Consider the following 13,392-nt stretch of genomic DNA (forward strand, 5'->3'; position numbering starts at 1 on the left):
TGGAGCCTCATGCAGTCCAAATTCACAGTCAATAACAACATCACTGTAAACAAAGCCTTTTCCCCCTGTTTTCTATGGTCACTTCCAGGCACCTTTCAAAAAAGAGGGTAAAACAATCTACTGAATGTGTTAATATGAGGAAAAAAATAATTAACAAGGACATAAATGTCTATCTAGGAGCTTACTGTATACAAAATCACCTCTAGAAAACCTCTTTTAATACATAAGAAAGACTGTTTTTGTCCCCTTCCAACAACCTAGGAGCCATTTGTTTATTGATGTGTATATGTACAACAGTTTGTGGTCAAATAAAGGGTTAAAATCTGTGGTGGAGCTCCACAGTGTCATTTACTACAAGACCCATGGGCCTCAGCTGAGATCTGCAAATCACTTATCCTACCTTGAAACTACAGAAGCTTCTGCTCTTTACCTCAGGTGATGATTGGCTATAGGTCAGATCTGAGTGTTAATGTAGACTGGCAGTGTGTCATAAGGACCAGGTGAACTGAGTTGCCTTGGTGAGGTGGGTGTGGCTGATGCTGAGGAGTGGGAGACCAGGGTGAATGGAAAATTACTAAATGGGAGCTGGGTGACTGAGCAGGCAGAAGTGAGCATGTGCACCGTAACGCAGAACTGTGACAGTTTACCCAGCATGCATCAAGTGGCATCTATCAGCCTAAGGTTGCTGGTCAAACAATAACAGCCAAGCCGTTGCATTTTACATCTCCTCAGCTGGCAGCCTCTGCGAGCAACGTTGTGCAAAGGTATAAACTGAAAGCAAAATAATCACGAGTCCAGTAAAGATTAAATGCAAGACTACAATAATATTATACTACACTGGATTGACTTTCCGCACTTGTTTTTAGGTCACAAAGAAAAATGTACATTATGCAGCATCAGTCAAAAGTTATTGACATGCTGCTTTTTCTCAACATGCCTCAAGTATAATCCATTAGTCATTTCAGGCATAAAGCTTACAGTACATCTATCCCTCCCTCCAACCCATCGCTCAGCCATCTATAGTGTCATTTAGCAGACACAACAAACTATATCTAGAGTGAGAAAAAAAGAGGGATGTGTGGCTGTACTTTCAGATATCTGATTGTGTATGGAGTCAAATAAGGGTCAACTACTGTAACATAAAAAATATCAGCTGCAAGGCCACATAAAGGATAAAGAAAAAGCTTGTGTGAACATCTTACAACAGATTCAAAGCAAAGAACTGTGTGTGAAACTCCCCACACTGGAACCTCAGTGTCCCAAACTCTGTGTGACACTACTACACATGTACACAGTGGCAAACACACATATTTAAAGTAAAAATAGGCAATGTTTTTTGCTTTGGCTTATCTTTATGAAGCATATGTTGATTGTACAATGTAATGGCTATAAAATAATGACATGACTGGTATCCTATAAGCCTCTTTTTGGCAATTCTGTCTGCCACAGGGTACATTCTCCCAGGAAAATGGCACAAAGAAACATCAACCACTGTGCAACCAAAACAGGTAGAGGACAGCACCTATCTTGTTCTTAATAGCTTTAAATAGCTATTTTGGTATAGCTGCCATTGGAGCAACTACGTGACCCCTACATAATATAGTCCACCATCAGCCCCCTTTGCCCCTAGGAACAAAAGCAGTAGCCGTGAAGAAAATGGTCAGTTAGCATTTAGCTAGCAATCAAGTGTTAGGTTAAAAGAGAAGTGGGTTACATCTTGTTATGAATAAGGTGATTTATGTCTTCATGTATAATGAATTACACATGGATTATAGCTACATTTGGCCTTGTATGTATTTACTACAGTGTCACATTGCAGCAGGGTTAAAATAACTTTGGTGGGTTCGTCTTGTACTGTGGTTTACAGGATACCAACAGAATGCGGCTGTAGCTATATCTCCGGGAGGATAACATAATTGTGATTGGCCGGGGTGCAAATTTTCTTTCTTGGGTTCTTGCATCGCCCCCCAAACACAAGCTCCCAAGCACACATCTAGGGGTTAAATTGTGCTGGGGTTTTCTCAAGGGTCAAAAGCGCTTAGCAAGGCTCATAGGAAATGAGTCTAACCTGCGTTAAAGCAGCAACAGAACGTTTGCCGATCCATGGGGGGAGTTGGAGAAGTCCAGGATTAGTTTGGGGCTTGTGCTGACTAAATTCAAGTTGCTACAGCCATGGGCTGCTGTCCAAACTCCACCTGCAACCAAAAAGCATCCCATCAGCTGCCCCTGATTGTTGAGCTGAAGGGAGTCACCCCATCCTGTGAAGCAGACTGTGATCAGCACCACGGACAGCAGCCGAAATACCAGTTTTACCAACGCTGATCTAACAGCCTGCCTTGTGCTCAAACCACCACCTGATTTCTCCCAAAAAAATCACAGTCTTATAAAGACCCCTGACAGCTTCTGGGCCCCAGTGTGCTGTACCTGTTACACCATCAATATTTACTTCTTGTAGCTATCAGAAGCTATCTCCGGTTACCAGAGTATGAGTGTAAGTTCTTCTCAGTAAATATCCCCAGTAGCAGAAATAGGATAAAGTGGAACATCCAAAGGTGGAAACTCTGATAGTTCTGTGCTCTGAGGAAAAGATAAAATAGCACTGTTGTCTTTGCAATAATTATACCATATGAAATATGTGGAGGGAAAAGTTTAAAGGTAGTCTGTGTAATGTTAAGTTCTAAAGCTTTAGCAATTTTTCCTACTTGTAAATTAGATTCTCTTTACACTTACAAGTGCAAATTGCTCTGCTTTTACAACTGAGCGGGGGTGCACGCCTGTGGTCTAAAGAAATGATCACATCTGAGTTCAGACAAGATTAAGAAAGAGCAGTGGAATCTGACCACAATGCAGTATGCTAAATCTTTAATCTATGTTTCTTTTTAATGTAAACTTCAAGAAACAGAGGTGGAACTAGTGTATGCCACGGCCTGGGATTAGGTAGATCAGATGATATATTAACGCGATAAATTTGAAAGATAAGCATCAATTTATAGTAAATATGTAATATGTTATAAGCTGAATTTTAAAATATTCCTACATAAGATAAACAGTGCACAGAGAGAAGCTTTTTTGTAGTCAGAAGACCTAATTGCATTTATATGAGATCGCATGGTATGTCACAACTGATTAATTAAGGTAAACTGCATCAAGGGGGGAGTGGCTCAAACTGATTTAACATCACATTCATCATGTTTTCCAGCCTAGTCAGCCGTCCCTTTACCAAAATGTGACTTCACAGCCACATTACTGCAGTTTTAAAGAGCAGGGAGCAGATAGAGCCCAGTGGAAACAGGTTTTGGAGGTGCCGAGTAAGATGTGCAAAGGTAAGGAAGTACAGAACGTACACTAGAGGAAGCAGAGCTTCGGCTATTTAACAATTTACATCCCCGTTTTAAGATTTGGAATCACCTTTTTTATTGACGTTTTTCTTCTTTTCTTAAATAATGACTATTTTAACAGAGATAAAAAGCAATATAATTCTGACACCAAATGTATCATTTAAATTTGATATAGTTTTGGCTCAGAAGAAGAACGAGTACATGAAGAAAACTTCCCTGTTGTCATGTTCTACATAGTGTGCTGGAGGGAATACTGTTAGAACTTGGATTTTGAATTGGTTCTTCAGTCCAGAAAAGCACCAGTGACCCTTGATTCTCACTGAACCACAGCAATTCGATTGGGCTCTAAATATTTTTGGAACATTTTTTTTTCTTGAGGCCCTCTGCTAAACTGTGATTTGTCTGTCCGTGTCCAACAGTGCTAACCTTTGACAAACCTTCTGTTCCTCTTGTGAAGTTCAGAGAAGAGCATTGCTAAAGCAACACATTGCATTATTGGCATTATTATGCACTTGACACTTCCCATTTAAATCTGCCCACATTTTGACGCTTTGAAGCTTCCAGTTTCTTTCACCATAGACTGGTGATACTTCTGTTCATATTCAACTGTTGCTCAGAAGGATCTTTGTCTCCTTCTGCCCTTTCAGATGTCAGTCTGGTTGAACTATTGTACAGCATTTTGTTATCCATGTACAAACAAACCCTTCATACAAAATAACATCGATTTGTAAAGAGGACTTTGTATAACCCCTAAGCATGAAAGACCATACAAAAATACAGAGCAGTCCTCTCAGACATCTGACTGTACCCAGTAAAGCTATTGTGGCAGGCGGGTTCAAACTTTTGAGCTACAGTGCGCTTTAGTTCTTAAAGCAGAATACATACTAATAATTTATTTAGCTGTGATTCAACTAGATTCTTTTTATCAAAATATAAAGGCTTGTATGAGTTGAAATTGTAATGCTAATGCCTTTACTGTGGATGTGTGGTATATAAATAATAAATAATTGTGCAGTTCAGGCTGTTCTCGTGCACTGTTAATGTTTTTTTTTTTTGCCTGATAATGCTTGTGTTTATGTCTGGGTATTATTTATGCATTGTGCTGTTGGATGATGTTGGATGAACATACCAGAATGTTTTGGTTTGTTATTGGTTAATGGGTCTGAATAATTGCACAAGGGATGGGGTCATGGAAATGTCCACCGATGAAATTAAAATATCCATCTATATCTTTACAAAAGGCAGTGCCTAACAATATAATGCACATTATCGAGCCAAACATTTGTGTATAATGTTATCAGGAAGGGTGAAATCACTTGACCAATGCGCTATTGAGAGTAAAGTAGTCAGCATAAGGAGGAAGATTGGGGTGGTGGATGGGTCACAAAACAAAGGACTTTATGGAACTATGTGAAACCAAGTGAACTTGGAGCCATTTCAAGATTTAATGTCACAGTTTTACGTAACTCATCTTGCCTAAACCTGAAGATGTCCAACCATGTTTCTATTCCTAAACCTTATCTGCATAACTTAATTGCCTAAACCTAACTTACATAACTTTACCTCCCTAAACATAACCTACGTAGCTTAACTTGCCCAAACATAACCGACGGAAATTAATTGCCTAAACATAACCTACATAACTCTACTTGCTTCACTTTACTTGCCTAAACATAACCTATGTAACTTCATTTGCCTAAACCTAACTTATGTAACTCCACTCGCCTTAACAAAATCAACTTCACTTGCCTTAAAATAACCTACATAACTTTACTTGCATACACATAACTTACATAACTTTTTTTTGTTTGTTTTTGCCCAAACAAAGCCTACGTAAATTAACCTACATAACTTCACTTGCCTAAACCTAACCTAAGTGACTTTATCTGTCTAAACCTCACCTATATAACTTTACCTGCCAAAAACTCTTATTGAACTTGCCAAAACCTAAAGACGCCCAACAATTTGAACAATCATTCATGGAGCTCTAATTTATTAGATGTCCTATGGACCACTAAATTAGGATATTTTGCCCAATTACGAAGAAATGCAATTTTCTTCAGTTTTCCTGTCATGGAAATTGTTGCTAGGACCTCGTTGTTGTTGTTGCATTTTTGCTGTGACCTGTGCTGGACTGTTAGTCTGAGAGTAAATAATTTCATGGCTTGGATTCAAATGTTACTTAATCCATTCACGCAAAAACAATTACACTACAATTACACACAAGCTGAAGTGGCTCTGACAAGTAAATCACATTTTGGCAAATTACTCTTTAACCTTTGCACAGTCTCAACCTCTAAAATAATTTACTCCCACTCCAGTGGCTCGAGACAAAAGCATTGCACATACCGCTTTTCATTTCCATTATGCTTTATCTGCTACAATTAACTTATCTATTGCATTTGGTACAAATTGCTCGCAAAACCCATCCAGTTTAAACTCGATGTTGTGTTCAGACTTCCTGCTGTTACCTAGAGTACAAATGAAGTTGACAGTGGAGACATGCAAACTAATTGATCAGCTCCGCAGACAGCTCCCCTGGGGAAAGTCAGGTCGAGTGCTCCAGACAATCTATTTTCCATTTCAGGCCCTGCAGTGTGATGAGCCACAGGCACGGTCACACCTGTAAACAATTAAACAGCTCCTTCATGCAGCCACTGATGGACTGACTGCGGCTGTGTTTTGGCCACTGGAACAAGAGTGACTGGTGAGGAGCCCACAGTGAGTGATAAACACTCCGAGCTCTGGGCAGCTTCTGTAGAACTGAGGCTCCACGGGAGACAATACCTTGAATGCCCCCGTCTGTCTCCTACCACAAAAGGTTTACAAGCCTTTAACAATGAGTAAATGAACAACAAAACCGTGCTCCATTATGCTATCATCCAGCCAGCTTTGCACAAGCAACTGCTTTCTATAAGTATCCCTTCAGCCGCAAGACGGAGCATCCAGTTTTTCACTTAATTCTAAAATTCAAAACTGTACGGCCTTGATGAATGAAAAATGTTGAGATGTAGACAGGGAGTTCTTTTTTTTCTAATTAGAGCGAACACATATGATGAATTGAAGATGTGCTAATTCACTTTTTTTGCCAATAACTGTCACACTGAGAGACCTCTGCTACATTTATCCTCTGTGTCTGCTGCTCAACACAAATTAACTGATTTCATATCAGTAATGGCCTCATCCGTTTTCTACTCCCAAGTTTTTCCTGCCTATTAAATAAAAAAAAATCCCTAATCTTCTTTAAAAAAAAAACAAAAAAAAAAATGTTTCCATGGACATCAAGTATTACATCAACTATTATGACTGATGCACAGCAAAGACATGCCAAGAGAAGTGGGGTGTAATTACAGAATGCTTGACATTAAACTGCTAGATGCAACCAAATTTCATGCATATGGTTATTTTGGTTCTTTTGCTAATGTGTCTGACAAAATACGTGTCAGACAAACACAGCTCCAACAGTCAATCCTTATTATTCCTGCAAAGTATCTTTGAAACCTCTACCCTCTAAATAGATTCTGCTGGCCTAAGTTTTTGTTTGTGGAAAAGTGAAATCATGGTGAAAATGTTTATCGCCCATGGGTTGAATCAGGGTGGAAAAGGGGGTAGGCTGTGTACCACGGTGTCTACCACTCCTCAGGCCACATTTAGACAAGAACGACCCTACTAAAAAAGGAAAAAGTCATTCATTTGTGTTTTTAAAAAAAATCTGCATTTATATGATAACACTGTGAAAATGATCCTTGTGTCAATCAAAATTGAATTGAATTGTGAGGTTCTTGACAATACCCAGCCCTAGTTGAAGCCCACTGTTATGTAAAAGCAGTTAACCATTAAACATATGGTAGGTGTTTACTGTAGCATTACGTTGGTAAGTTGGTTTAAGTTGCAAGCATAAAAAAGAAAGCAAACATTTTATTCTTTGCAATTTCACTGTTTTCTCAATTGAAGTGAAAATAGAGGCTCAGGCTAATCAAGCCAGAGAGCCAACACCTTGTTCATTTCAAGTTAAAATTAATAAGGTTTCCATGGTAACAATCCCAGCTGGTGCAGTGCAGAATTGATACTTGTTTATGTTCTCAGCTCACCTGTCTCCAGGTCACACTGGTGCTCGCAAGGGTCCAGGAGGCGTCGTCCACACAGCTCGCTGACCCAGGGCCCGCTGGCATTCTGCTGGTAGTACAGCAAGATCTGGGCCGGGTTCAGCCAGTCTGAGGCGTCCAACTGGCTCCCCTGCAGCAAAATGAACCTTGATCCTGGAGAGGACAGACGAGAAGACACAGAGAAGACAGTCAGACAGTCAGAGAGAAGAAATGAGAGATGGATAAAAGGGGTTGAAGAGAAAGAGGAATGGGAAAGGAAGCAATGGGATGTGGAGGGTGGATGAACACATGGCAGGTGGAGGGAGGGTTTAAATGAAGTAATTAGCGAGACAGGAGGAAAAGGACAGTAGAAAAAAAGCATGTGTTATAAAACAAATAACTGTCATTTTTTATCAGTTATTAAAAATATGAAAAAAAGGACAAGGACGCAGTATAATTTGTTCCTTGCGACTAAAATACCTTTCTTTTTTATTTAAAGAAAATGAGCAGAATATTTTAATGCTCTTAGCTGAGAGGTGCTTCAGAGGTGAGGAAAAACTCCAACCCTCAGAGTTGGAAAACCTTCAAAATAAAATAGTTTGATAAAAGCAGAAAATAAATATTTGATCAAAGAAATAACGGCAGAGGATTTATTTGGCTCTGAGATGAACCCGGCCCTACAAACATCACATTAAAAGCCTCAAACAACCTTCTCAACCACTACTGTGGTATCGGAATAAGAATTATTAGCATGCATTATTATTAAAGTTGGAGCTGAGATCGAGCCACGACAACAAACCTTGACAGCAAAAGTAAAAGATGAAAATATTCAAACTGCGAGAATCATTTTAATGAAATAACACCTTTAAGACTAAGACTCCTGTTGGTAATTATCAGTAACCACAGGCAGCCACTTTGTTGCCCTGCAGCCAAACACATGTGCAAGTGAAGAAAATAGAGGTTTGAATTTTGTGTACACATATCCCATGGCGTTTGGATAAATATTTGCGAGGATTAAAATGGTGAAGGTTCACACAATGTCATACATAAATGAATGATGTTAGTGTAGTTTGGACTGCTTACTGTATGCGCTAAAGGAAGGCTTTTGTTTGGCTGCGGGTTTACTGATAAACCTCGTCTTCTTTGTCCTTCCCGTTGGTGCAGTGGGGAAATCGTGTTATGGACTTCTCTCCTTTTCATGTATTTCTTGCTGAGCCAATGAGTTTACATACAGTGTGTATTTAATTCAATTATGTTTAGGGTGATGGCGCACACAGATTAAATTGGCCACATGCCCTGGTGACTGTGACTGGATAGTAACTTGGTTAAAGTTGATGATCTGTAAGAAAATTCACTCCTCAAACTCCGAAACTGTAGACCTACAGGCTACTCTGCAGTTTTACATGAAAGAAACCATGTTAATAATGTCAATGAGTTTGTTTTTTTTAAATAATTAACTATGCGATCAACAGCTTAACATTAAGTGATATTTTTAGAGTTGTTTTCTCCTCCAACACTTCCTCTGCATCTGCAAACAGCCTTTAATAACCCTTTAAATTTAAATTTTCATGATCTAGCACAAAAAATTGTTGCTGCACATTGTAAACTACAAAATATTTCTTTCAGCCACTATAAAAATTATATGACTAGATGACCATTGATATGACAGAATTTCAACAGTTTTGATAAGCTGTACTGTACTGTTATACGGAGCATTTATCCAGATATAAATTGCAGTACAGAACTATTTTCTTTCTACTGAACTACACCGTCCAACTGTATCACGGCGCAGATGGAATAATGCATCTAGCTTAAAACATGCAAAGCTAGCTAAATGCTAACTTGTCATTTTCTTTAGGGTTTAGCCTACCTTTCCAAGAGAGAGGGGGGCTGATTATAAACTGATATGTAGATATGGTGTTTGAATTTGTGGCTGGTGAGTGAGTCACATAACTGCTCCAGTTGCGCCCATACCTACTCGGCTAGCTCACCTAGCACCACTGAGCTAGCTGACAGTACAGCTGCAAATGCACTTTTTTGCTGCTTTGAGCACCACAAACTGAGTGCCATCTAGTTCAGTTATATTGGAGAAGGCAGACATCTCTACTGTTGATATCTCCAACACTCCACAACTCACAGCAAAACAACGTAGGTTGATAAAAAGCAGTGCAGATAAAAGGGAAGGGAATACATATTTTTGATTTGGGGGTTAAATGTCCCTTTAACTAACCTATCGCTAACCCCCATCCCTGTAGCTCACTCGGACAAACAACTGGAGCGCTGCCTAAACTATCATTGGTTGCTGTCATCGTCAAAGACATATCAGAAGATCCTATACATAACTTTTGGGGAAAGAAGCTCCTTATTTCACACAGAAGAAATCAAAAAGTCCTCACCATGCCGTGGTGTTAGCATTAGTCAGCCTTTGCTTTCTTTGTAACAATGCAGCTAAGTTAACTTTAATGGTTTTCAGTTGGGTAAGCTTCAACAACAACTTTTTGCAACAATTAATACAGATGTGTGATTTTCAAAGAACACAAATACTAAGTTGAACGGGTGACACAATGAGCTAACGTCACAAAGCTGAAGTTGGCAATAACGTTAGTGGCTATTAGCTAAATTAAACTAATGTTACCAAGCAAAGTTTGCTGCAATTTATACACGACGTTGCCAACATTATATAATGTATGGGGTCATATATACTTATCACTTTGCAGCAAATTTTGCTAACACTATGTTTCCTTACCTTAGAACAAAGGTAGACATCCTTGTTTCTTTATATTCTTTAGGTGCTGCATTGCGTAATCCAAAGCAGACACTTTGCTCTGTTTATGTGAGGTTTAGGTGACAGGATTAAATACACCTCATTATCCAGTCTCTCAAGATAACTTGTATCAGTGTTGCATTAACCTCATAATAATTAACTGCATAAATTTATATAAAACTGCAAGAAGATCTAAATTACTGATGCTTTTCTATGGAGGTCTACGAGCAGGATGCCTGAGTGCATTGTTTAGCTGTGCAAAAATTTGATTGGCTTGTGGCGTTTGAGGGCTGGACCATAGGTCAATTTAGCGAAATGACACAATGACTACATATGGATTTAGCTGATGTATCTTCAGTTTGTCAGAATTCAAACATTTGTACTGGCTTTTTGCATTAAAGACACTTGAAATTTTCAATATTTCTCCTAAAGTCAGTTTGAAACCGCCTTGAAAAAGTTTTTAAAAACATGCAATAACTTCAAATTCAACCAGTCTAACAGAGGAGGGAAAAAACGAACACAGCCTTGGACACCTGACACAGCAGGTGTCACTATAATACCTGACACTGAGAGTTATCCTCTGTGTGATCTCTGTAAATTAGCAGCAGCTCTCATTGACCAAAGCCCTGTCCATTTGCAAACACGGGATGCACTGGGCATTTGCTAACCCAAGCATAGTTAATGACTTCTTGGCAGGCTCAGGGTGCCCTAGTTAGTGCCATCGCCTTTGATGATCCCTTTAAAACTAGAGCACACACTGCAAATGGCCGGACACATCTTGTTTGTTTAATTGTGGAGAGTTATAAAATTGCTCGTAAAAACTTGCAAGCTTTAGACACCAATCAGTGATGTTTCTTTTTTTATCGCACACTTTATGTCCTTTTTGATGTCTCTGGCAATTCAGGATATGGGATATTTTTGTTTTGGCATCATGAGATGGAAACGCAAATTATTTGTGGATTTATGCAAAAAAAATTATATACTAACTGAGTTCTGACAAAAAATTAATAGAATATGAAACTGGAGCCAGCTTGGTTCAGATATTCATCATCACCTCAAGTGTGAAGCTCACAGGCAGACTTCCACAGCCAGAATAGGTAAAGTGGGCACCAGGTTTAATAGCTGATTTAAGCACCACTGTACAACACTTCAGTCAGAGTCTGAATAGGGCTTTTATGCAGAAATTTAGCAATGAGATATTCATGAGTACATAATGTCCGTGACTGAAATACAAAAACAATCCAAAAACACAAACAAAAAAGACACAAAAGAAGCAATCAAGTAAGAAGTTTATGACTAAAACTTTAAAAACACTGTAATTTTGTCAGTTTTTGTGTAATTGGTCTTTATTTGATACTCAACTGCAGAGATGGACAGAAAATATGGGAGAGACTGCACTATCGCACTTTGGTTCTTGATGGCCATCTCATGAAACCTTGACATTTAAGTCACTTGGCGGCTCATAAAGGTTGTTACAGGAAGAGTGTTGCAAATACAAATTAACCAGATAGTAGGCATTCGTCTTGTGGAAAAAAACAATGACACTGGAAACTAACCAAGTAACACGACTTATTCTGACCAAGAAAGGTCTCTTCCATTATGGGCGACTAAAACTATGTTGAAAAAAGATAGAGAAGGATTTATTCTGGGCCTCAGAAAATACGTAAATGGGTCCCTTATTTTATGCAGCACTATTGCTGTGATAATTCAATGGAAGAAACCTTTCATGGTCAATGTATCTCATGTTTTTAAGACATGCTAGCAACGAGGCTCTAGGGCAATGTCAGTTGGTTGTTCAGTCTCTGTTCAGATTTTCATGAGATTTTGTAGAGCATACATGGTTCCCAGAAGATGAATCCCAATGACCTCAGTGATCCCCAATATCATCTAGCACCACAACAACCTTATAGAGGTTTATGTGGTTTTGAAGCCCAGACACACCAAACCAAAATCAATGAAGTAGTGGCTATGAGGGGCGACCTCATGCTGCCTGTGTTCTAGCCAAAAGGTTCATTCTTTTGTATATTCTGCATCAGCTTGAGTAGAAATAACCCTACATACCAAATAGACAGCAGTACTCTGTAATTGTCTTTTAAAAAAGGGAAAACATAAAAGACTGACCCCAGATATCCAGGTAGCACATCAAGCCCTTATCAGCAAATATTGAATGGACTGCCATTACATTTGGCACAGATACTAATGTTCCTTTCCAGTGGAGCTGTAATAACTTTGGTGAACTTCAGGACACCATCAAGTTGCAACATTTTGTATGAATCAAATATAATGCGCTCACTCACAATGTAACTTTCTGAAAGCAGATGCTGAATCCTCAAAATGGATATTAAAACAGTCAAAATAGGACAGCACTCCGATTATAGTGTCACGTGGCAATATTAAAAGACACTACAATCGGAGTGCTGTCCTATTTGGACTGATTTAATATTTTGTATGACCAATTCCTACAAAATGAACACATCTGCTCTAGCTGCATTTTTTGTTCAATGTACGTTAGCTAGCTAAAAGGCTGAATTATTTTTCTAAACCTTCAAAATACCCAGAGGAAAGAAAATTTTAAAAATAAAATCCCTTCTTTGTCAAGCCTGTTTCTCCTGGACATAAGCTCAAAATAAAATCAATATGAGATTTGGACCACTTTCTCAGACTTCTTAAATTGAGTACCTGTGAAATAGCCTTTCTCTACTGTCAATCCGATCCTCATTCAAGGTCTAAAAATGCTCTTTTTCCTCTCACACAGCAGTAATCTTTATTTGTCTCAAATAATCTGCTCTTTTATGAGTTGCATAAATACTACCTCACCGATTCACTACCATGGCTGTAGACTCTTTGTTTAGTTTGCGTTTTCCTTTGGACTGGTTTTCCCTCCTTATGAATCACAAAGATTGACCACCATTTGTATTTTCATAACTTCCTTTAAATTTTCTGAGCTACTGAGACCGAAATCTTCAGGTTCTAGCAGAAGGCCCTGCAGGATGATAGTATCACAGTCCAAGAATGGGGTTGGGGATTTCATGCAACAAAGGTCCCCAACTGCTATCGGTATGGGCACATTATATCACTGAGCAAATGAGATATTCCTACTGATAGTTTTAGATTTAATTTCGACATGTCTCAGCCGAGACACAGGTGGTAGTAGGACACCTGTTTCCACAAAATACAATTTGAGATGATAAACCTCAGCCACATT

The 13,392-nt window shown here is 38.9% G+C and overlaps 1 protein-coding gene across 1 annotated transcript in view; it reads right to left on the bottom strand.

Moving 5' to 3' along the window:
- astn1 (astrotactin 1) overlaps positions 1–13,392 on the bottom strand; it is a 502,578-nt gene that overhangs the window by 355,006 nt on the left and 134,180 nt on the right. Inside the window, 1 exon segment of the mRNA XM_042497522.1 lies at positions 7,430–7,597. Within this exon segment, the coding sequence (XP_042353456.1) occupies positions 7,430–7,597 (168 nt within the window).

This window comes from Plectropomus leopardus, chromosome 12 (genome assembly GCF_008729295.1).
Source record: "Plectropomus leopardus isolate mb chromosome 12, YSFRI_Pleo_2.0, whole genome shotgun sequence".
Lineage (NCBI taxonomy): Eukaryota > Metazoa > Chordata > Actinopteri > Perciformes > Serranidae > Plectropomus > Plectropomus leopardus.